Source organism: Diadema antillarum, unplaced genomic scaffold, assembly GCF_040938485.1.
Source record: "Diadema antillarum isolate AM-2024a unplaced genomic scaffold, OU_Dant_1.0 seq00000345_RagTag, whole genome shotgun sequence".
Lineage (NCBI taxonomy): Eukaryota > Metazoa > Echinodermata > Echinoidea > Diadematoida > Diadematidae > Diadema > Diadema antillarum.
In genome coordinates this window covers 1,082,836-1,106,264 of record NW_027271356.1, presented here as the reverse complement: position 1 = coordinate 1,106,264, position 23,429 = coordinate 1,082,836, and the positions used below count along the sequence as shown (strand labels likewise).

The following is a 23,429-nucleotide window of genomic DNA, read 5'->3' as shown; positions in this document are numbered from 1 at the left end:
GTGAAAATTCATGAGTTTTTGTGGCTACAATCCTTGTACAAGTCAACCACAGTGGCAACTCGCACAATGTTCCCTTAGCTATATGCCTTTGATGAAATTCACTGTTCACCTTTTACTGTCTGGTCCACCTTCGCCTCCTAAACCAGATCATCAAGGTCCTTAATCTGTACACGCCGGACGAGTACGAGAAGCGAACGGAGGTGGCGTTCATCCGGAAGGTCCAGTCGCGCCTCGGCACGCGGGACGACCCAAAGCGAGAGTCGCAGCTCCTGATCGACGCCAAGCACACATTCCCCGTCACGTTCCCGTACAACCCGTCGAGCGTGGAGCTGAATGAGATCACCATTCCCGAAACCTTCCAGCTTGACTTCCTCAAGAGACACTGAGAAGCGTGCTGGGAAACCGCGAGTGTCTCATTGGTTTCATTTTTTTTTTCATCTCGTTTGTTTTTGTGGAATTGGAGAGCTCTACCTTACTCTTTCAATGTAAAAATTGGTGTATTCTACTTCCCAACTAGATTGCTCCCAAGTTGCCATGCAGTGAAAGCTTTGGTCAAGAGAGGGTACCGGCACCTGCTTATTTCAGCCACAGAAAATAGTACAAGGTCACTGGACCACTTTTACATGAGACAGGTGGTGATATTGCTACACTTTCTCCTAGTAGTGTTAAAGATCATGCAGGGAAAAATCTGTCGTGTATACGAGATTCCTTCTGTTCAGTTCCTGTGATAGTTCTCTTTCACTCTTTATGAGCAAATGTGTAGCACTCACATCAACACATGGCATAATGTTGTTGGTGTTGGAATGATATTGGCTGTATTTGTTCTGCTCCCAAACTGACAGTAGTATCGACAAAAAAGTGACAACCTGCTTAGATTTTAAAGGAATCAGGAATATTGTAGTGGAAGTATTGTAAGAGCTTCCTGTGTACCACTTTGCGACTACATGTGTACAATTCTGCACTTACATAGAGAAATAAGTGATCCTGGTTTGTTCGAGTGTTCATCGATGTTGTTATGTATTCATGTTGAATATCACATCTTCATCCGTCTCTTTCATCTTTCATGTGTGTATGTAACGTGTGTTACTGATGACTGATAGAAAATCATCATGTCTGGTTGTATCTTAAAATCATCTGGTGTAAGTGCAATGGATATTTGTTAAAAGTCTCAACAACAAAAAAGCATCTCAAAATGGCATCCGTGCAGCCAAACTTGTCATTATAGTTCTTCATTAAAAGCTTTTTTTTCTCTGTGTATAGTGAGCAAAAACAGAAGAAAAGTAAAAAGAATGACAATCATGCACCAATCCCAATTATCAAATGTTCAAATGTTTTGCTACAAAGTTTGCAAAGGTCATCCACAAAGTTTATATCCAAATATATGGATGGACGCATGTTCCAGCAGTGTGTACTAAAGACCAAACGTGTGTAGACCCTTATGGCAAAAGAAGGAGAGAAAAATAGAGAATGTGATGAAATAATATCTGTAAAGCCAAATAGTACTACTCTCGATGGATGTACTTTTTGGGAGGTAATTTACCTGGGGGTATTCACTGCACATACTTTTCTAATGCATGAGGAAGGGGGTTGAACTCTTTGAGTAACATTTGGTTGTCGTTATCAGTGGGACCTATGAGACTAGATGGATTGTGCAGAAAGCCATCCGCCAGTTTGCCAAGGTGTAGGAAAGTTGCTTTTATATGATTTTGGTAGCACTTTGTGTGTTATAAGTTACGTCATGACGTAGTGAGAATGTCGTATCTTAATCACCGATGTAGAGCATGATCCCATATTTGATGTTGTCGTAGCAACTGGAATGAGTTTGAGGATGAAAGTCCATTGTGGTGGGGATGACATCATTGGCCAAATGCGATTCGCCATTATTACATCTTGAACGATGGCTTTAAAGCAATTGAGGGGTCAGTGGTGTTCAGGTTTCTTTGTCTTTTCAACCGGTTGTGTTGCAAAAAGATGGCAATGATTGTGGAGTTTGGTAGCTAATCTTGTTTTGGTACTTGAAGAGAGAGAGAAAAACAAATATTGTGTTATTGTTAGGTGCATAGGTAATTGAAGAAAGTAGGTTGTTACATTTGGCAAGGAAAAAATGCACTATCATCATCAATGTAACTCATTATTCCAACCAAAAGAAAAGACAGATATATGGGGACAAAATGACAGTGGGATACCAAGGGTTAAAGAAAACCTTCCTAAGAACAGAGGCTCTTGCACACACTGTTGGTGCCGGAGTACATGCTGGAACATATGTCTAACCACCCATGCAACTTTTTAGCTCGCTGCCTCCGAGATGTAATTGTAATTCCTCATAAGGTTGGTGCATGGCACACCAGGATGTCAGAAACAAAGGGGTTATACATTTTATTTGGCAAACGTGCGCATGAGCAACATATATGTTTTACAAAGGTTTATGTCATGCCACTTGGATGGGGCACAATATCAGACTGCTCCCCTTCCCTGCACTGCTGAAGGGTTTAGTTGTGTATTAAGTCTTTGCACTTTAAGTCTCCTCTGCATACAGAACACAATGGATACAACACCACATATGGATATAATGTGCTAGTGTATCATTGAAGGAAGCTCTTGTTGCTCTTAGATGCCATGTAAGAGAATAAGGGGCTCTTAAAACTAACTTTGTGTCAACTAGTATCCTTGTATTTAAGAAAATTGAGAAAAATTGGCAATGTGAAGGTTGCCTAAGTGATTCATACCCATACACAAGTATTCATTTGATGAAGATCACTGTATGCCAGGTATACATGTATATTCTCCAGTGTGCATATTTCATAATGCATTTGGTATTTCACTCGTACCTTCTAGACTGCTGGTAGGAGAATCTATCAAGAAAAAAAAACACCATGGAAATCAGTTACTGTACTTGTCATCATTCGGTGGGGCATCGTTCATAATGCCTGTTTTTAAGAAGTGGGAAATATTCTGTAGCAGTTTTGACATGACATCTGTTCTCTGTGGTATGTTGCTTTGTGTCGAAATGGTCAATGTTGTACTTGCAACAGAACTCCGTGCCACTCTCTTAAAAGTGCTTCCATACAGCTGAGAAAGAACCGAACAAAAAGTCGCTCAATGGGTGTAATAGACGTAGACACGTGGTGTATGATATGCACAGATGCATTCCAAACCATTGTACATAGTATTGATGATATTCTTTTCACAGATAGTTTCATCGGTCTGTGCGTACGAATGAATGTGTTCCAGATAACGGTGCGGCAGACGAACTTTCCGTTTGTTGTTCACGCTGGAGAGATTCGTGAAATTTGCGGGGATGAGCACAGTGGTATGGGAGGAGCATACAGAAAAAGAGTAGAAAGTACACAAAATAGACGATATACAATAGGAAGAAGGCACTGTGCTACAAATCTTTGGAAGAGATTTAACTATCAAAGTGTGTCAAATTTGGTTGTGTTAAGGCAGAGTATTTTTGTAAAGAAAAAAATAATAATTATTGTTGAAGATATGATTTTGTATTGTCATGTGAAATTACCAGTATGAGTGACTGTGTGATACAATTGATTACTACAGGTAATGCACCCCAAAGTAATATTTGTTTGTCTCCTCCCCCCCCCCCCCCTAGTAAAGATGTTGCACTTTGTGGTTGCATGTAGGGAGATATAGATGGAAATAGACTTATGTATACATAGTATTCCACTGAATTGTATTTATTTGAATGAAGAGCGTGATAATTCTGCTGTTAACGGAGAAATTTGTGTGAACCAGATACCAAGATATTATAGTGCCTGAGCCATCATGTGAGCGCGTTTTAGTTTATATCGTAGAATAAAAAGATGATGGCCATTTCAACTTTGTAGCCATGTATCTTAATCAGTGATGTAGTGCCTATGCCATCTCATTATCATTTTCCTGAAAATTATGAAGATATATGTAATGGGTATACATGCCCAGACTGTGTGTAGTGGCGAGACAGTTGCGGATTTACATGTAGTAAATTTTCGTTCCATTTTCATTTTTGTTCTGTGCGTGTCACAGATTTCACATGACTTTTGCTGGATTTTGGTACCTGTATTCAGTGAAATGATATTGATTCAGTGCTGTTGGAACATTGTTAGATGTATGGGATTAAAGGGATTTGTTGGCATACCTGCTATAACCTGTACCTCTCCTTGTGTTGAGATATTATGGGCAATATATACAAGCTTGCAAGACTTATGTGAATATCTCTTCATCCAACTGGGTATTTTGATGACCTTATCATAGACGGCATAGCTTTGATGGCTTACTCTATGTGGTATTGCACTAGCAACACTGTGCTGTAATGCCGCAACCTGTGTATAATAGTATTATGAAATTTTCTTGTGACTAAAGCAGTACTCGGTCCAAAAATATTCTGCATTTAACATTTGTGTATGGTCTGACTGGCAGACTACTGAAAGTGCAAAGTTTGAATCAAGCGCTGGAAATGGTGACAGTATCAAAGTAGTTGGTAATACTGAGCTCACAAAAAGAGGAAAAAATTATTACATGTACATGCTTACTGCCTTTGCATGCACAGTTGAAACTTGATATGTCCATCTGCATGTACAGAAAATAATTACACAGCGATAAATTACGCATCTTAGTTTCTCAGTATTACAAGCATTCATCAAAAGTTGAATCTAGTCATGGTGGCTATGTGTGCCAGTGCGACTGGCCCAGAAATTATTTGTCCCGCATTAGAACTCTTCACTGGCAAGGTATCACTTCACCCTCTTTTTTTTTTTCCTTTGTAAAATGGCACTGGCTTTGCCTAGGTGACCTGAGCATGGTCAGGTGTTTGAATGTGATGTGTGAGAACTGTCGTCCAGTAGGATCCTTTCCCTTGATCATGTGACCAGTTGTGATTCCTACCAGAGAGCTCATTTTCTCAATGCCATTTCCATGTGCCAATCTCGAGTGGGGGAATCATGCGGGTACATATGACATCAAAGTATAGTTCTGAGCTGAATAGATATATCAAAATGAAGCATATCAAGATATCTCTGTGAACTTATTACCAAGTATTTCTTGCAAAATGTGCACCTGTTGTTGGTGTACGAGAAGATTTTGTCCTATGTTATTCTTTTGCTGAATTGTGACAGATGTAGCCACATTTATGATAATAGGGAATTTCTGACAACTTGTAGAGATTTATGTTACTATGAAATGTTCTAAGTAATTTTTTTGTTTGTTTTGTCACTTAATAGAGATATTAATATATTTGTAAATCATGGGTGGTGATTAACTAAGGTGAGGATGAAATGAAATATGTGTCAATGTCATGTGTACTTACTGGCTTTAGCGGATGGAATTAGTTGTTTGAAGTCAATGTCACATTCTCCAGAGCTTAATGTAGGTTGCAATGACTCATTGCATACAGTGTTTATACACTGCCTGCAGAGTATATTACCAAATGCACTATATACATATTCAAAGACATTTTTTTTTTTTTTTCTGGAGCTACTCTATATGTTGGGAGAAAAAAAAGAAGTATTTCTCTTTTTTCTTCGATTGACTTTGAATTGGATTCATGTGGTGTAGATATCGTATGAAAGCAGAGATCATGTATAGCAGCTATAATTGGTCACGTTATATGTGGTGTATATGTTTGACAAATTGTTTTTACAGTAAAAAAAAAGAAAAGAAAAGAAGAGAGAGAGAAGGAGATAAGAAACCAATAAATGCACATAAATATAGCAAACTACGACTGGTCATGGTGTGTATGCTTTTTGCTTTCAGACAGCTGGAGATCTCATTACAGCAACGACTAGTAGTTTTTAGATTAAAATATTCAATTTGGGTTTGGAAAAAAAGTTTGCTTTGGAAACAATTTTCTTCCGTAATCAAATTCAGCCACACAGAATCACAAGCTTTGATACATTGCCCATATACAAAGAAGAAAATACAAAATACATACTTTCTTCATGAAAAGCACACAGCCTTCGATATAATTGCACACAAGTAGCATGATAGCATCATAGACAGTCATAAACACAACAATAACAGCATACATGTTCATCTTTTCTACACTATTTTACAAGCTCTACACCTGCAGAAATCTTTCCACACACTAAACTGAAAATGGTAAGATCAAGAACTTTTCTATCTATCTAATCCTAAAGTGGTTAAATTCTTGCCACCTTAAAAACAGCCTGACATTCAAAAAAACGTGTTTCCAGTGATTGAAGCATGGGAATACAATGGAGCAGTAACAAATTGTGTACAGCTTGATCACTAATCCCTTATGTCATTACACACACACAGCCAAAGAATACTGACTGGAGTCGACCATTAGGCTGCGTTCACATAGAAATATACTATTCGGGTATTCAGTGCTCGTTTTCGAGGGCACGCGAATAGCTTGAATCGAACGATAGGATTTCCTAACACCGGTTCACATAAGAGGGCACTATTCGAAAGTACCGAATAGCTCAGAATAGTATAGCATAGTGGGAATCGAGCTTGTTCGATTTTCTTGCAGCGTATACCGTGTCTCGTTTATGAAATACTGACAATTTTGGTCTGGATTTGCCCATTAGCGAAAAAAAAGCATGTCGACTGACATTCTGACGCAGTTTAGAAATTGTTAATAAGATTTGCTGAGATGTAGGAGGAAGAAATCCTCACTGCATGGGATGGTGAGTTGACGGTGCGGGTGATGGTGTACTGGGTGCCCGAATAGCGAATAGCGAATAGCGAATAGCGAATAGCGAATAGCGAATAGCGAATAGCGAATACCGTATACTTCTATGTGAACGCAGCCTTACTGACGAGCGTACGCTTCAATACACATACTTCCCGACGGGCACTATTAGTGGTTTTTTAAAGGGGATTGGCACTATTTGTGCAAATGAAGATTGATTCAATCAGATCACCCATGAATCCCATTCTATCAGGGTGTTCAGATGCAAAAATTTTATACTAGAACGGTATAGCTATACCAAAACGGTATAGCTATACGATGAATTTATACGTCTGAATGGTGACTAACGAACAACGTATAGCAAACGACAGTCAGAGTATCGTTTCGAACTAGAACTCAATAACGAATCAACATTCCATCATGCCCATTATGCGTCTGAACGTATGGCGACCATAGAACGGTATAACTGGGTGGGGCTTAATGGGAGCACACACGAAAGGTGACCCTATACCTGTCACTCATGACCATTACAGTATGTGCAGTGAGAAACTGCACATCTATACGTTTTCCAGAATGGTCAAGATTAGCGTATGAACAGTCTGTCAGCTATACGATGATTCTTTATACGTCGTTTCTTTATCAAGTTTTGGTATAAACTGGCTTGCGTCTGAAGAGGGGGCTAGTTGGGCCTTTAAGTAGTCCTCACGGAAAGAGAGCAACAAAGTACAAGGGGGGGGGGGAGAGAATGATTGTTTTTGTTCTTTTTTTTTCAAATGCATGTAGAACCATCACACCTGCAATCTTCTACTAGGAGGAAATTTGTCAACACAAAAGTGCAAATATTCATCAGGTCAGCTGATCATAGGCTGACAAAAGGGGATATCAAAAAAATGGAGGGGGCGCACAAGAACTCCATGGCATATATTTTACACTTACATCAGAAACATATCCATAATTTCATATTAGACATTTGCACCACAAGAAATGTTGATGCCCCACACAGTGAATCTCCCATCTCCAGAAGCAATTTACTGACAATACAAATAATGAGTTGTATCATTATCATAGATATTGTTTCACAGAATTCTTTAGAATGTGAGACAATATCAATTTTCAGATGGATCATTACTTTGGAAAGTCAATCCTCCTTTCACAAAGTATTCATAGCATGAATTTAAACATGATAGACTGTAAATAGATCTGCAGAAAGCAAACACTATTGTCAGTAAATTAATTATAAGCCTCCCTGAGTCGGACAAACGGACTTTAAGTAAATATGACGGACATTATAGAGTACCGAATTGATGATGTCACAGTCTTGTTAACAAAGCTTGGGTTGGAACGAGGTGCACACATAAACACTTGGGCCAGGTGAGTTTGTTTAGAGCCAGTTTCCATGGCGATGAATGGCTATGACATCAAACTTTGGAACTTCATACCAGAAGTGGGCCTAGTTTGTTTATGTACATTGAAAATAAACTACCGGTATTGTTGACATCTTTCTCTTTTGGTCTGACTGGAACGTCTCTTAGAGGATGCATTCGCACAGTGATACACTGCGAATCTAAAGCTGGATAAATTATCTACACTCGAGCACTACTTTTTGGACTTCCTAACATTTGTTGATTTGTAGGTTTGGGAGCTACCAAGGTATCACAACATTGCATAGTTAGCTTACAGCCACAGACACATTCCTAGAGCCTCAAAAAGTCACTAAAATACAGTGCAGAGGTTTATCAGTATTCAACATTTATCCACACTAATACATCTTGCTACACTTTTAGATATTAGTCTGATCTCAAGAGGAAATGCTGTGACACAAAACACACTCGTATTTACCTGCATTTTTTTTTTCCAAAAGATACATACAGATACATAAACTGGCAAAAGCAAACACTGGGGATTGCAGAATGTGGAATTATATTAGCAAAATCTTTATATTAAAAAAAAAGGGGGAATATTTGGGAAAAGTGGACAAGGAGGAATGAGGACTGGCTTCTGTGGGTCATTTGGGTTGTATCTATACAGTCTACATACAATGCAACTATCAGTAATGATGGAAATTGACTTGAACAATGCATCTCGTACATCATTGCAATTTGTGGCTGCCTTGTCTCCCAGTAAAAAGTGAAAAAAAGGCTGAGAGATTAACCATCTCCTATGCTTCATATTTTGGCTTTTTAAGTACTTATATCATTTTTTGATTGATTTGTCTCACAGCTCAAACCTTTCACAAATACCACATTCACTCGTGCAGGTACACAAACTGCGAGTGTAAGTACACCCCTCTTCTATTCATTTCAATGTTCTCTATCACACTAATTCTGAGCACTTTCTTAACAACTTTCCCACACTCGTTGAAGGGGCGTGATTTGAAATAAATACATTTTTAAATAAATATAAAAATCTCCAGATGCAATAGTGCTCGCTGTTGCCATGGCAATCACAGCTGCACCTCACCCCGAATGTTGAGGATCCTCAGAGGAATGAGTTCCACCATTTCCTTACACAAATCCACCTCCTCCTGGTCGGGTGAAAAACATAAAACAAACAGAAACGTCAAGACACTGAAAATGGATGCCTTCAGAAAATTGAATCTGGCTTTGACTTGATAAAATCTTTAAAGGGATGGTACAGTCAACCATGCTTAAGTTGACCTCACATAAGCAGTATAATTGCTTAAGTCGGAGGTCGTTTCAAGTCCTCTTCTCTTTATATTCTATTGATTTTATCCCCTAATAAGCCAAATTTCCTCAAAGTCAAAGCTATTTCTTCAGTCCAAATAGATTAGACTTAGGCAAGGATGACTGTATAGTTTTTGTTGAGATGGGGCTTCAGGTTTCGTACCTTTTTCTGAGATCATGAGAAACCTATTGTGAAATATGAAAGTGCATATAATTCTACGAGGAATTTAATACATGTATTTGATGAAAATCGACTTTGAAACAGCTGAGATATGACATATCCCAAAACAAAGAAGTGCTAATAAGAGGTGGGACCCCCTTTTATCAGGACCACTTTGTTTTACTAATTGTTTTTTGATATCTCAGCCGTTTCAAAACTGATTTTTATCAATCGAAACTTTGAATTCCTCTGAGAATTGTATGCACTTTCATATTTCAGAAGTGGTTTCTATTTATCTCACAAAAAGTTAAAATTTGAATCCACACCTCAACCAAAGCTCTACCATCCCTTTAAGGACTTCCAAGACAGATGCTGAAAAGGGCAAAGGAACAATCATCTGGTCTGGATGAAACCTCCACTGTGAAATTTGTGCAAATTTGTATTTCTTACTGAAAACATAGGCACGTCAGAAATTTTGTCTAATGCAATTTTTTCCCCTTCATTAGATACTTGTGGGGTGAAATTTGGTGTGAATTTTAGGAGCCTGATGTCTTTCTTTCTTGGATGATATACATGACTGATGTGCACACAAACATTCACTAGATCTGTATTTTTCTTTGACCCTGATAAGTGTAAAAATGAGAACTGCAGATGCTAACTTGCTTACAAGAGAAAAAATAATTCAAAATATTCCCTGTGAAAAAAAAGAGAGAAATTATACAGTAATGGCATTATCCCCTCATCTACGTACTACATGCGTCATATATTTAGCGAGTCTAATTTTTGTGAATTGGGACTTTCAACAATTTTGCAAGTGGTTAAATTTGCAATCCTGTCATGCAGTGATGAATAGAGAAATGTATGTACTCAGTTGTGCACCTCACATTCATGTATCACAGTCAATATTTTTGCGCGTCTTTAAATTCATGAAAAGAACTGACTTACGAAAGGCTTCCGTGGCGATAGAACGTTGGGTGGTAGAAGGCTTAACGGTGCACCAAGTATTCTTTCTATCTGACTAGCGAGATTCACAAAACCTAAAAACCTACTGAAATTTTCGGCATATACAATATTCTGCATATGCATGTGTAGTTGTGAGCAAATATCTCTGCAGCATGGAATACATGCAACTTTGGCATTCAAACTTTTCTGTAAGTTTAAGTGAGCCTGTAACTGTTGTTATGTTGTAGGTTGATTTCTACTCTGCTTATCAGAGGCAACTTGAACATGGAGGATGGATTTCCCCCTTCAAGAATAATCGAAAGATTCCCCTTAACGGGAAATCCACCCTAAAAAAAAAAAAGACATGCCATCAATCCCTCGTTTGCGGCGAGACCCCACTTCCACGAAGCTGATGGGGTGCTATACCTCGCTAAAGATTTTTCGTTTGGGAGTTGGGAGTCGAAGTATTTGTTCATTGCAAATTAACTTTCTACTCAGGCGTGACAAACCTGGAGGCCAAGCCAGGGTTTAATGACTACAGCAGCTGTTGTATTACGTAAGAGCATGATAAGGATATCTGCCTGTGGCAGACCATTCAAAGTGAACTCAATTTTCTCTATCCTTTCTAAAGTTTTCAATTGTATATTCTATTGAGAAATTCTATGGTCATCCATTTTACATTTCGAACGAAAAAAATTGACCCGTAAATAACGAAAATACAGGAATAAGAAGGAGAGCATTGCCAGTTTGCCAGTGCTGACAATGTGTAATGCACACGTACACACACGTACACGCACACGCACCATGGAGCTACATCCACCCATGCCAAAACCAAAACAATCTCCTCCTCTCGCGGTGCCCCCCCCCCCCCCCCCCCCCGTGGCACTGTGGCGATGACTGATGCTTAGATTAGGCCAGGGTCAAAAAACAGGTGTTTTATATCTTTGGTTTTTAAGTCATTGATTGCCAAGATATACACTGGCATTATTTACGGGGGTGTAGCCTCTTCAAACGAGAGATTTGCGTCATGAAATAATAATAATGAGTTTATGTGAACAGAAGCAGAATAATCGGGTGCACGTCACGAGACCAACACCCACGAGTCACACCGCCTACGAGTCATACAGCCCACAAGTCATACAGCCCATGAGTTCGACACTAAGCAAACAAGGCTCATGAGACCGACACATCAAACCCTGTGTTGAATCTGTCAAACTCATAGGCTGTTTTTACCTAGTGTCAGTCTCATGGGCTTTATTTGCCTAGTGTTGAACTCGAGGGCTGTAGGACTCGTTGGCTGCAGGACTCGTTGGCTGTATGACTCATAAGTGTCGGTCTTGTGGGATGGCCCCGAATGATTGGAGGAACAGGACAGTGAGAGTTTGAGCAAAATGTGATAAAAACTTGATTTCTTGAAGTGGCGTGATATTAGATACCAGCTCCTGTCCCACTTCGCTCTGTACCATAAAATAAGAAATTTTCATTTTCCCATCAAGTAAAATTCTCAATTGTACATACATCGTTAATGCAATCATTGTAAATATTTTCTCATAAAACCCTTACCTACAAAAAATATACTCAGTCATCAGCAATGAAAAATAGAAAAAAAAAGAGAGATTCTGAGGAATTTCTATGCATAGATCAATTGGAAAGAAAGCTCAAATGCTCCATCAAGGAATGCCATCTTGTGCCTGATTCATAACAACTTCAAAAAATTGTAACTTCTTGATTATTTTTTTAAAATCAGAATTTGCTCAAACTTTCACTAGCCTGATCCTCTCATTTTCTGCTTCTATTCACAAAATCGATTTTTAGGGAGAATTTTCCCTTTGAATCAACTACAGACTTCTTGCCCACATCAAGAAGAATCAGGCTGTGTGACGAAGGGTTAGGGTGCAGAAACTCAAATGAGTGACTGTAAGAGACAGAAGCTGTTCAGTGCGTGATGCATGACGCATTAACTTACCTTCACCCTCTCCACGCAGTCTGGATGCTTACTACAGTAATCCACCACTGCTTTGTAGTGATTCAGACTGTGGGGCAAAAGAAATATAAATACCACATTAAAATCTTGTTTGTCTTCTTTCAGCAAATCGTAAACACGTACGTTTACTAAGAAATTTAATGGGTATGGCTTCTCATCAGCAAATGATACAGCATAGGGTTTGAAGAAATATATAAATATAGGCTTAACAAGACTATAAATATGCACTAATGAGGTTAATATTAGCATGATAGTGAATCCATACATACATTACGACGCATGAAAGAAAACTTAGACTCAAGCATGTTCAACTGTACAAGAGCCAAGAGCATGTAAACAGATATAAATACATCAAAGCCTTGTCCTTGTCATAGGAAACCAAAAAAGTTCAACAATTCTATGTTATCCTAAAGAACATGAAAAGTTTGCCTCTAGTTTCAGTGACATGACCCTATTTATACAACGTCCAAGTAGATCCTTGTAATTTGATTGGAGGATTGTTGGTGACGTGATATTCAATAAGTACTCCATTCAACGCGCCGTGCAATTTTGGTTCTATTTTTGCGTGCAACTTGGTTCGATTTTTCCATTTTATTCCACGGTTCGAGATATTGTACGGTACTGCGTGTACTGTGTGTTGCATATTGAGGATCGCATGCTTGCTGCTAGCGCAGTGTACGTGTGCGGTACATGCATGCGCGTACGTAGGCCTACGAAGTGCTAGTGTACGTGTCTGTATCTACACTGATTGCACAAGCCAGAAAGAGAATCGCAGTGGATCCACATGTAAGTATGGCTATATTTTTCATACATATATAGACTTCTACGTGTAGGCCTACTTAGACCAGAGATCTACTTGGACGTTGTATAAATCAAATAGTGTATGGTCTTTACTCGAGCAATGGAACGAGATTTCGCACTCGGTGAAAGATGAGGCGCTCTATTCAACTCGGCTTCGCCTCGTTGAATAGAGCGCCTCTATCTTTCACCTCGTGCGAAATCTCGTACCATTGCACTCGTGACCATTCACTATTTGTATACTATTGACCGCCCCCAGTAAAAACTTTGTCTCAAATAGTCCAGTTGAAATAGGGTTAAAACTACAGAAGTTCAAGACAATATCTAATAGAGTGTCTGTCTTCACATACATGTACACTGTGTGGACAAAGAGAAAATTTCACTGGCAATGAATTAGTGCAGGTCTGTGCAGACTTGCCTATAGAAGCAAGAGTAAAGACCAAAATGTGACAGGATATTCACTCACCTTTGTTGCAGGTTGTCCAACCGCTGCTGGGTATGTGGAGTGATGAATTTGGAATATCTAAATGGAGAAGATTTAAAAAAAAAACTAAACAACATGAGAAAATGATATAAATGCACTTGTGAATCCCCAACAAAATGAATACCTCTCACCAAAGGAGGACATTCCTGATTTCACTTGAAGCATCAAATAGTATTCAACACCTTTGGCAACAAATTGATTTTTGTTTAGTTTGAATCATGATTTGTTTGATGTGGTCACTCATATGAACTTTTTAAAAGAAAAACAAGCATTGGTTATGTGAATGATAGCCCCTGTTACCTCTCATGAAAGCTGCCTGGGTTACAATTCAAAATCTCCACATGAATTTCTCTGGTGAATCATCAGTAGGATTCATATTCTTTACAACAGTAACTGAAAGGGGGCGGGGGGGGGGGGGGGGGGGGGGGGGAGGGCTAAATACCACAGAGAGTATACAAATAATGCACCAGTGTGGGGAAGCATTTTATAGTGAAAATGAGGTATTTACAATGGGGTAACATGCACAATATTGTGAATAGCTGAGAATGCATTACATCTCCACTTATGTAGCTGTACATTATTTGGTTAATAAATTGGTTTTTCAAATTCATGAAATTCTTCCTTCGAGATGTTATCATTGCAACTGATTGACAAACTGCTCTGCATTGACGTAAATTCAGTGCTTATTTAAAGGCAATCGGTCGTCGCAGGCGATTCGCAGCTCAGTAGAAAAGCACGACAAGCTGCTCCTCCCGTTATTGTACCCCCGTACGTACCGAATGCCGAACACGACGCTACGCAGCGCACCAGCGAAAACCAGATGGGGCACGAGAGCCGTGCGAGCCGTCCACTGTAATTTCAACATGGACGCCCGAATACCTACCGAATGGGGCCGAATGGGTGCACGCACAAAACCGCACAACAGCCATGTGCATGAAAATCTCTCCTACGGGTCCCCGTCGCGACACAACAGTAGAGCTGTGTGGTGTACGTACGTACGTATCTGGCTGCAGTCTCTGTTTATTTGCACTATGGTGCCAATTTCAGCAATCTAAGCAATAATATTTTAAAATGTCTGTAAATATTATATAACAATATTTTAAATCATTCATATATTACGTTCTTTAATATTTGGTATTTATAAATATGCTTTGATGAAGAAATATTAAAACTCTAAACTTCATGTATAGCAAGTTGCAATGCTCATAGCCATATGGCGGGTTGTTTTGATCTCATTGGCAATTGTCTGCTGCGTCAGCTGTGTTACAGTATGTTGGGCCGGATCGGAACATAACAAAGTTGGTATAAAGTCGTCGGTACCGGTATGTCAATATCAATAATGTGTGTGGTATGCGTGTACTGTTTCGGATTAGCCTTGGCTTTGGTTTAGTAATGAAACCTCACAATGGAGATCAAAACAGCCGTCCAACTCGAGTAAAACGTACGACTTGTTTGACGCTATCGACGAGTGGAGAACGCAGAGAGACGTGTTCTTAGCATGCTTAGGACAGGGAGGTTTCCTCTCACCTCCCTGCTTAGGACAAGTAAGAGACCAGTGGCAGAGGGGGAAGCTTCAGCGTCAGCGTGCCGATGAAAAATTTGCTTTCCACTTGCTGGAGTTGCATGAACAGTTTTGCAGGAATTTAGAATGTGCAAATTCGTGTTACGGCATGCACGGTGGAATTGTAATGCCACGGCTTACGCCAATCAAGCAACCCCAGCTGACCAAGTCAACAACTTCAAGGAATCCAGATCCAGATGATGTGTAAGTAACGTTAGAAGTCTATTACATGAATCAATGATTGAAGTGGAATGACTTTTTCTAATATATCTTTAACTGCTAGGGCCTTTGCGTTTCATCGACAAGTAGGCCTATTTTTCTATGTATAATTCCGCGAAAAACTTCTCTAAGTTCTCATTTATGTCAAATTATGATAACGCCGTAATCGAAATGACATTTGCTGGGTCAGTTTATCGCTTCTTAAAAACTGACCCAGCAGTAGGCAGCAAATGTCATTAGTCAGGGAATCGCAAGTAGTGGTAAGATTTTTGTCATCACAGTATTGAGAATTTAAAGTATTTCATGTGCAAATGTAGAATCTAGATAGATACAGAGAGGTCACTTTCCTGAGCAGCTAGCGTCAACAATCCAGGTTAAATTTGCATAGCCAGATTTCATGGCTACGATTCAAATACTGTTTGTCCCCATTGATTTAACTGTATAGCAAAGTCTCCTCTTTCATATTTAGGGGCCCTACATTTTAAGTTTGGTTAAGGAATTTTGATAAAGATTGTAATTTTCATAAGCTTGGCAAAAGTTTCAGGCATCTATGTTGCATTTATAGTCAAACTTCCAATGCATTTGGTCCAATAATTTGAAACCAAATTCAAGTGATCCAGTGAAGTGTACATCTTTTCATGTGAATTTCTACAAGTATGTTGAAATGTAAATTCTGAAGAAAAAAAAATTGATCCTTTACAGTTGAAATTCGTTAAAGTTTGGTTACACCGACAGTGTCAGGTCAGTGGTAGTAACTACAGAGTTACAGTAGTGTACGTACAATACCCTTGTACGTGAAAGTTACAGTTTTATTTACCTTCACATCTTCATATAGGAGTGTCTAATAGGGATGTTGATTGGTGTGGAAGTTGTTGATGAACAACAGTTCATAAGAATCCATTGTTTTAATTCTAATACAGATATTGGTCATATGAACCTATCAGTTTGTAACATGCTAATATGTACAGGTATGAGCTTCATCAAGTACGATTAATTGGTATCCGTGGCACATCCCTTATTTGTTGATCAAAGGTACGCCTCTGATTGGTATTTTAATCAGTGTTTGGTAGAAAGCTAACCCATTACAATGGCTTTGCGATGTTACACTGAGTTGACTATGGACAAAGGTCTACTGTCCGCGATTTTCATTAATTTGTAGGGCATTTTTCACACATAACCTCAAATACTGATACCTGTGATAGGTTTATTTATAATGGTTATCCTTCACACTGTTTGTTGAGACAATAGTGTTCTGTTTGTTTGTGTAAGAGGGAGATAGACAATAATTTCTTTATGCTCCTGTCTGAAGAAGGCATTACATCTTATTTGTCATGTACTTATCTATGAGTTTTAATGTTCACTTTGTGTGTGTGTGTGTCTTTTTTTTAAAGATTATTCACACCAGGCTAAGCTGACAGAACTATAACTGTGAGTTTACAAACTGTACCTAGTCAAATGAAAGGGTTTCGGCATTGCTTCTTACATATAGTATATTCCAGGCAGGTGATACAACGCTCACCTTCTTCATATTAGTTAGTAAAACAATGAAGAGTGCAAAAATACTGCATAAATGTGCAGTGCAACTGTGGCCGTTGGCCGTTGGCCCTGCACGGGCACAGTCGCTTCCCCGTCCTGAATTTATGTACACACGCCAGGGCAAGTACATGATACAGGCAGGGTCTCCGACCCAATCGTCCGCGTTCAGAATAGACAACTCGGCGGTAATATCCGCTACCCATGACGATGTGTCATCGTCCATGATGGCCACCCTATCTATTATAATGTGGTCTGCACTCACTAATCTGATCTGATCTGATGATTACAGTATAGTTGACGAGTGACGACGATCGACGATGCGATGAAGAGAATGCGTAGTCGTACGAAGTATACGCAGCTAGCTACTAGCTCATGCGAACATCACTCACATTACACAAAACGTACTGTCCCGCGCTCAGCAAGCGATCGCGAGCAATCGAGATACTATAGCGCGATACATTGCTTTAGGGATGTCTTGCGCACACACACATTTCGCTTCGTAGCAACTTCGGAAGCGAGTTTACGTGCTGCCGCCCGCGGCTGAAATATGTCCATGTATCCTCGCGACTGGGTGTCTTTAAATCGATGCAGGGCAATTTGTCAATCAGTTGCAATAAAATGGTTTTATGAACGATTTTTCATTTACCTTTAGAGGTGAATACCAGTCAGCTACACATAAAACTTGCTCAAAAGCCAAGATATTGGAAGAAATTTTCCAACTTTTTCAAACACACTGAATACAAACTTAGAAACTGTTTACAGTAAATAAGGGATTGAACACGCTTGTAACTGATTGAGTGTACACTGCTAAAGCATGCAATGGTGACGTCAAGGGTGATTGTGGTAAGCACAACTGAATGAATAGAGTCGCATATTTCAGCACTGGTCATTAGCAAAAAATTAAGACTGCTGGGCTTGATAGTCAAAATGAAAGACTGGTCATGTGATAGCTCTCAGCAAATCATTTGACTAGGATCCACATCACCATTTTATGATATGCTATACTCACAATCTGCCCATACAGAAATATGCCACCAGGACTGGGCGGAGTACATCATCTTCAAACTTCTCTGGTAAGTTGCCCTCTATATTCCTGGTAGAGTCTGTATGATAAGAGGGTACAACAGAGAAAGGATGAGAGGTAAATCAAAACAGAGAGAGAAAACAAGAAGAAGAAGTAGAGGATAAAGAAGACAGAAAAAGAAGAGAAAGGGGGAAACAGAGCTAACATCTATTGCATGGTATAAAATTTGAACACTGCACACAAACCACTTAGCAGTGATGATATATCTAGACATACAAAGTGAGGTATCAGTTATTATATACCTCATGATTAAGATTCTTATCACTGGTTGGTCAAAAGTATATCATGTGACATGGTGCAGTTCCATCTATCATCGCCTCAGGGTTTCGACTTTCCTTCACTTGACCTAAGGTCAAGTGAAAAAAAGCCAAAACCCTCTGATAGAATATGTAAACCCTCTGGGACTTTTGCACACATAACAATGTACAAGTAGACTTTGCGCGCAGTGACCGCACCCTGCACAATTAAAATTGCTTTCGATTTTCCAAGGACGTTAACTAAGCGATGGTTACGTTACGCGCATTGTACAACATGATCACAGCAAGCAGCGAGCACACAGGAGCTAGGAATGTTTCAACATGGCATGGGAAGTGCTCCTCCCTCCTTGATTTGAAGCGTTGAATGCAGAGTCGGAGGATTCGGAGCAGTTACAGTAGGAAGCAGAAATATATCAAGTGTGTGGTCTCTCATGAGAATTATTGCTCAACATGCAATGTTGGAAATATCAAATTGAAACACAACTGACGGGGAGTTGGATAATCTTCTGTCAAGATTTTATGCAGGAGCTCGCAAGAAGGTCATGTGAGTTGTAGTCTACTGTATGAAAACGATGCAAGCTATTTGCTGTGGCCTGTGCAGGTCCTCCTAGTTCTAGGCCTAGGCCTATTTCATATTTGAATAGCCTCAAATCCAGACATAGCTAGCTACTACAGTAGTTAGACCTAGTCTGAAATGATGAGGTATATAAAACAAATATAGACTGCTCTATATTCAGATGGTGGTGAAAATTATCACTCCCTTGGTGCTTTTCATAAAGACTCTTCTACATCCTGAGGCTGATAATTTCTACCACCATCCTCAAGAGCAGTCAATAGTTGTATATTAGATAATGAAGTAATGGCAAGGGGATGGCACAGGGATAGTACATGGATGGTACAGTGGTGATGGTATGAGGGTGGTGAAGGAATTGTACAGGGATGGTATAGGGATGGTACAGGGGTGGTACAGTGATGGTACAGGTGTGGTACAGTGATGGTACAGGTGTAGTACAGTGATAGTACAGTGATGGTACAGTGATGGTACAGGGATGGTAAATGTATGGTGCAGGGATGGTACAGGGATAGTGCAGGAATGGTACGTGGATGGTATATGGTATAGTGCAGGGATGGTACAGCGATAGTGCAGGAATGGTACAGGAATGATACAAGAATATTATAAGGATGGTACATGGATGGTAAAGGGATGGTACTCGGGTGGTACTGGGGTGGTATAAGGAAAGTACACAGGGATGGTATGAGGATGTTACATGGATGGTACCAGAATGGGAAAGAAATGATAAAGAAATGGTAATGGATGGTGCAATCAGTTTCAGTACTGCTTCATCAAACCTTAGCTGATGGAGGGAAGTTCTCATTACCATTAATGTTTTCTCCTTGCTATCCATTTTACAGTCTTATACTGAGAGTATAACATCATTGGCCCATTGCTTGAATCAATTTGCCCCACTGCTCTAAACAATGAAAAGTGTCTTCCATGAGACACCCCCCCCCCCTCCTCCACGTAACACAGCGTGCCTGCATTCATATAAACCACTATCATGCAATATCATATCATCATGCTACAATGTATTCTTGGTCCTCTTCTGCAACCGGAAATACAGCCATAATCAACCACCACTCCCTCTCTCGACTTACCAATGAACTCTTTGTACAACTTCAGGCTGTTACTGCATCTGCATTAGCAAATAAAAGTCAAGTTTCATGAGTACACAATATTTCTTATTTCTCTCCCGTATTTAATTAGGACCTAAAAATTTTAAAAACAAATATTGCAGAGCTCCAGTCACAGAGATGTCATGTTTCTGTCAAATGGGGAGCACTGCAACTACATATCATTCTCAACTAATGTTGTTGACATGCATGGAATTCATACAAGTTTGTCCATGAACAGTACCACACACACATATACAAAGCATTTGATCCTTCAATTTGTAAAATCACTGCCATACAAAAGCATTCACTTACAAAGAAACATTTGCAGGAAAAATGAATACAGTGGAAACTCGATATAACAAGATGGTCAGGACCGAGTAATTTTCCTCGTTATAGCCGATATCTTGTTATATCAGTAGGCATAAAAAAAGCATACATAAAGACATTAATTTGCACATGTGGGACTACTCATCATGTATCAATCAATACTGATAACTTGATAATGTGTGTGAGGGAATTACTCACCTTTATGGGTAGGAAGATGTTTTTCACCAATGAAATCCAATATCAAGAATGTGTTTCTTATTAATTGTAGATGTTTGAATTTGTAATTTCATATAGCTTGCGATTGTGTCAAGATCGTATGTGGATTGGTATGTGGTAATGGTATGGGTGTGTGTTGTGTGTGGAATATGGTCTGCACAATGCTGTGTGTGTATGTGAGACATTCTGTGTGTACAATATGACTGCGTGTGTGTGAAGATGGGGAATTCCCTATGTAGAAAGCCAATCACAACATCAGATTGCCTCACACCTGCTAAACGTCATGATGATGTTATGTATACATATGGCCGTCCCACCACATTTTCTGCATGTATCAGTGTGCGCACACACACATACATACACGGACAACATGCGGTGCTAGTTTGAGTGAACTGAAGAAAATATGTGTGTACAAGACAGTTTTTGGCGCATCGAGCTTTACAATCGGAAGGTGATACATTGTACAGGCGAAGTAAAGCTTTACCCGAAGACATTTTGCTTTACCTCGCTATAACAGGTTTGATTGGCTATGTTTTTCTTTGTTTGGAAGTCACAAAATTTATCTCGTTATAGCCGTTATTTCGTTATAGCCGATCTCGCTATAAGAGTAGCATTTTACATAGACTTGTGTGGAAGGAAATTTGGGACCGGGAAAATTTCCTCGTAATAACCGATATCTCGTTATAGCAGTGTTCGTTATACCGAGTTTCCCCCGTATATGAAGTTTAATTCTCACATTGGAACTCGATCTTTGCTGGAAAGATGACAAATCTAATCTCAGCTGAACAAGTTTGATGACAGAAGACATATAAATTTGTCTGATTCAAAACTACTTTTCCATCACTCAAATTCCATCATCCAAATAACAGAAAAAAACTTAGGACTATTCTGTCATATTAGACACCTAAATCTCCTTTGAACTGGAGAGTTCAAAATGCTCACTCCATGCTGACTTACAGGGAGTTGATCTTGGTTGCAGCCTTCACCGTCGGGGTGGCCTGTTCCAGTATGGCAATCTTCAGATCCATCATTTCACTGCAAAGTTTGATTTCAACAAAGTGAAGTCACCTGCACTAGCTAGCGTGGCATCATTAAACACAGTCCTCTCAGCTGCTGAACAAGCTGATCACTTAAGGTACAGCTTTGTGGTCTATCTTACCCAAACAGTGACAACAATTGTAATAAATTTCTCCTGCAATAATGCATTTATGGTAATAACAGTATGGTGAACTGAATCACGGTCTAACTTCAACATATTTCATATCTACTTTTGATCTTCACATGTCTATTTGCCACAATTTGAGAATTTATTGGCCTTGAAAAGTACCTTGAGGAAAAAAAGAGAAAAAGAAAGTATGCATTCTCTGCTCAAACTATTCATGTCATTACAAATCTCACAAAGAATCAAGTCTTTCATACTACAATATCCATAGTTTCTTAAGTCCCACACATTGAGTCGAACTCTATGTTCACAAATGTCTTTCAATCATGCAAGGTTTAATCAGTCCCATCCACTGACTTTACCTGTAGGTTTCAGCCAGTTCATACATGAGTTGCCTACAGATGAGAAGGAAGTGTTGCCTGTTAAGGCCATCCAGCATGTCGGTCAACATGTCTATACGACGCTTGTGCATCTTGCATCGACGCTCAAAGTCCAGTTCGAAGAAGGCAATCAGTTTGAAGAGCTGACTGTGATCCTGTCAAATTTACAGAATAAAAGATTAGGGGACATGTCAAAATTGATGCTCAACGGCAGCAGAGACCCTGGAATCATATCGTGCCATTCAAAGAAAGCAACTTATGACCCATCCTCTTCCTCCCCTACCCCCTTAAACTAGTCTATCTCACAATAACTACTTCAGTGTGGAACAATAGGGGCGATCCCCTGACCGTCCTTCACAAAGTTTTACTCTACCTTCTCCCCCTAAATGCCCATTACTTTACGGATTCACGATCCATATATTACCAATAGACCCGTTTTGGTTTGGGTGCTGTTTTTTGTTTTTTTGTTTTTTTAATATGTCAATGTCTCTTTCAGATATACATGTTGTAACTTGGGGGCTTCAGTATGCCTAACAGTGGTTGATTTATGCACTGACATAGCAATGCACCTGACTCATTGCATAACCCATTGAATCACCTTTTCTTCTAATTTTGGAAGCCCCAAATTACGGCTGATGTAAGTTACAGTATTTTAGAATAGGTCTATACAAGAACATTGGCAGAACTAGTTTAATTCTGTATGCTTTTCTTTAATCGCTTCTTTAGTTTTGCTTGCTTTTCAGTCTCACTTCCAGAAACACAAATGTTACAAAGTTTTTCCGTCTGGGAGAAGCCTTTTTAAGTCCATGGATTCTTCACCATTCACCCCATCTGTGTATTCATGATGTCATCATTAATTGTACATCATAAACTCATATCATGTACAATTGTATACAGCATTAAAACTGTCTTGTATATCATACAATGTATGTACTGTAAACTGTCTTGTATATTGTACATATTGCTGCTGTTTTGTGTATGATTTTCATCCAATTCAAAAGGGGATAAATGATATGATATGACACGAAATACAAACTGCATTCTAATGAACACATCGCATTGACAGTCTGGGAACGAGGCACTCACCCTTACAATCTCTATGTGATCCGACACATGTCCATCCAGGACGTAGTACTCCTTGGCTGAGTTGATCCACCTCTGAGCTGGCAAGAACAGACTCCGAGCCTGATAAGTGAAGAACCAGCAAAAATCATGTCACCAGCCGCATTTTTATACCACAGATTGCATGATCAAAGATGTGTGAGTGGGTGTGTAGAAAAATGAACAGACAGATAGACTGATATTAAAGCAA

The 23,429-nt window shown here is 39.4% G+C and overlaps 2 protein-coding genes across 2 annotated transcripts in view; one reads left to right on the top strand and one right to left on the bottom strand.

Annotated features, from left to right (window-relative positions):
* Window positions 1–5,710, top strand: part of LOC139730968 (unconventional myosin-Va-like) — a gene marked incomplete at its 5' end in the record, with an annotated part of 101,268 nt that extends 95,558 nt beyond the window's left edge. Inside the window, one exon of the mRNA XM_071641848.1 lies at window positions 147–5,710. Coding sequence (XP_071497949.1) covers window positions 147–386 — 240 coding nt within the window. The remainder of the gene's footprint in view (window positions 1–146) is intronic.
* Window positions 5,711–8,828: 3,118 nt separating this feature from the next.
* Window positions 8,829–23,429, bottom strand: part of LOC139730957 (KIF-binding protein-like) — a 33,685-nt gene continuing 19,084 nt past the window's right edge. Inside the window, exons 10-17 of the mRNA XM_071641838.1 lie at window positions 23,204–23,302; window positions 22,100–22,272; window positions 21,533–21,610; window positions 20,015–20,052; window positions 18,027–18,120; window positions 13,684–13,740; window positions 12,402–12,468; window positions 8,829–9,173 (exon numbers count right to left, since the gene is read on the bottom strand). Coding sequence (XP_071497939.1) covers window positions 9,093–9,173; window positions 12,402–12,468; window positions 13,684–13,740; window positions 18,027–18,120; window positions 20,015–20,052; window positions 21,533–21,610; window positions 22,100–22,272; window positions 23,204–23,302 — 687 coding nt within the window. The 3' untranslated portion in view covers window positions 8,829–9,092. The remainder of the gene's footprint in view (window positions 9,174–12,401; window positions 12,469–13,683; window positions 13,741–18,026; window positions 18,121–20,014; window positions 20,053–21,532; window positions 21,611–22,099; window positions 22,273–23,203; window positions 23,303–23,429) is intronic.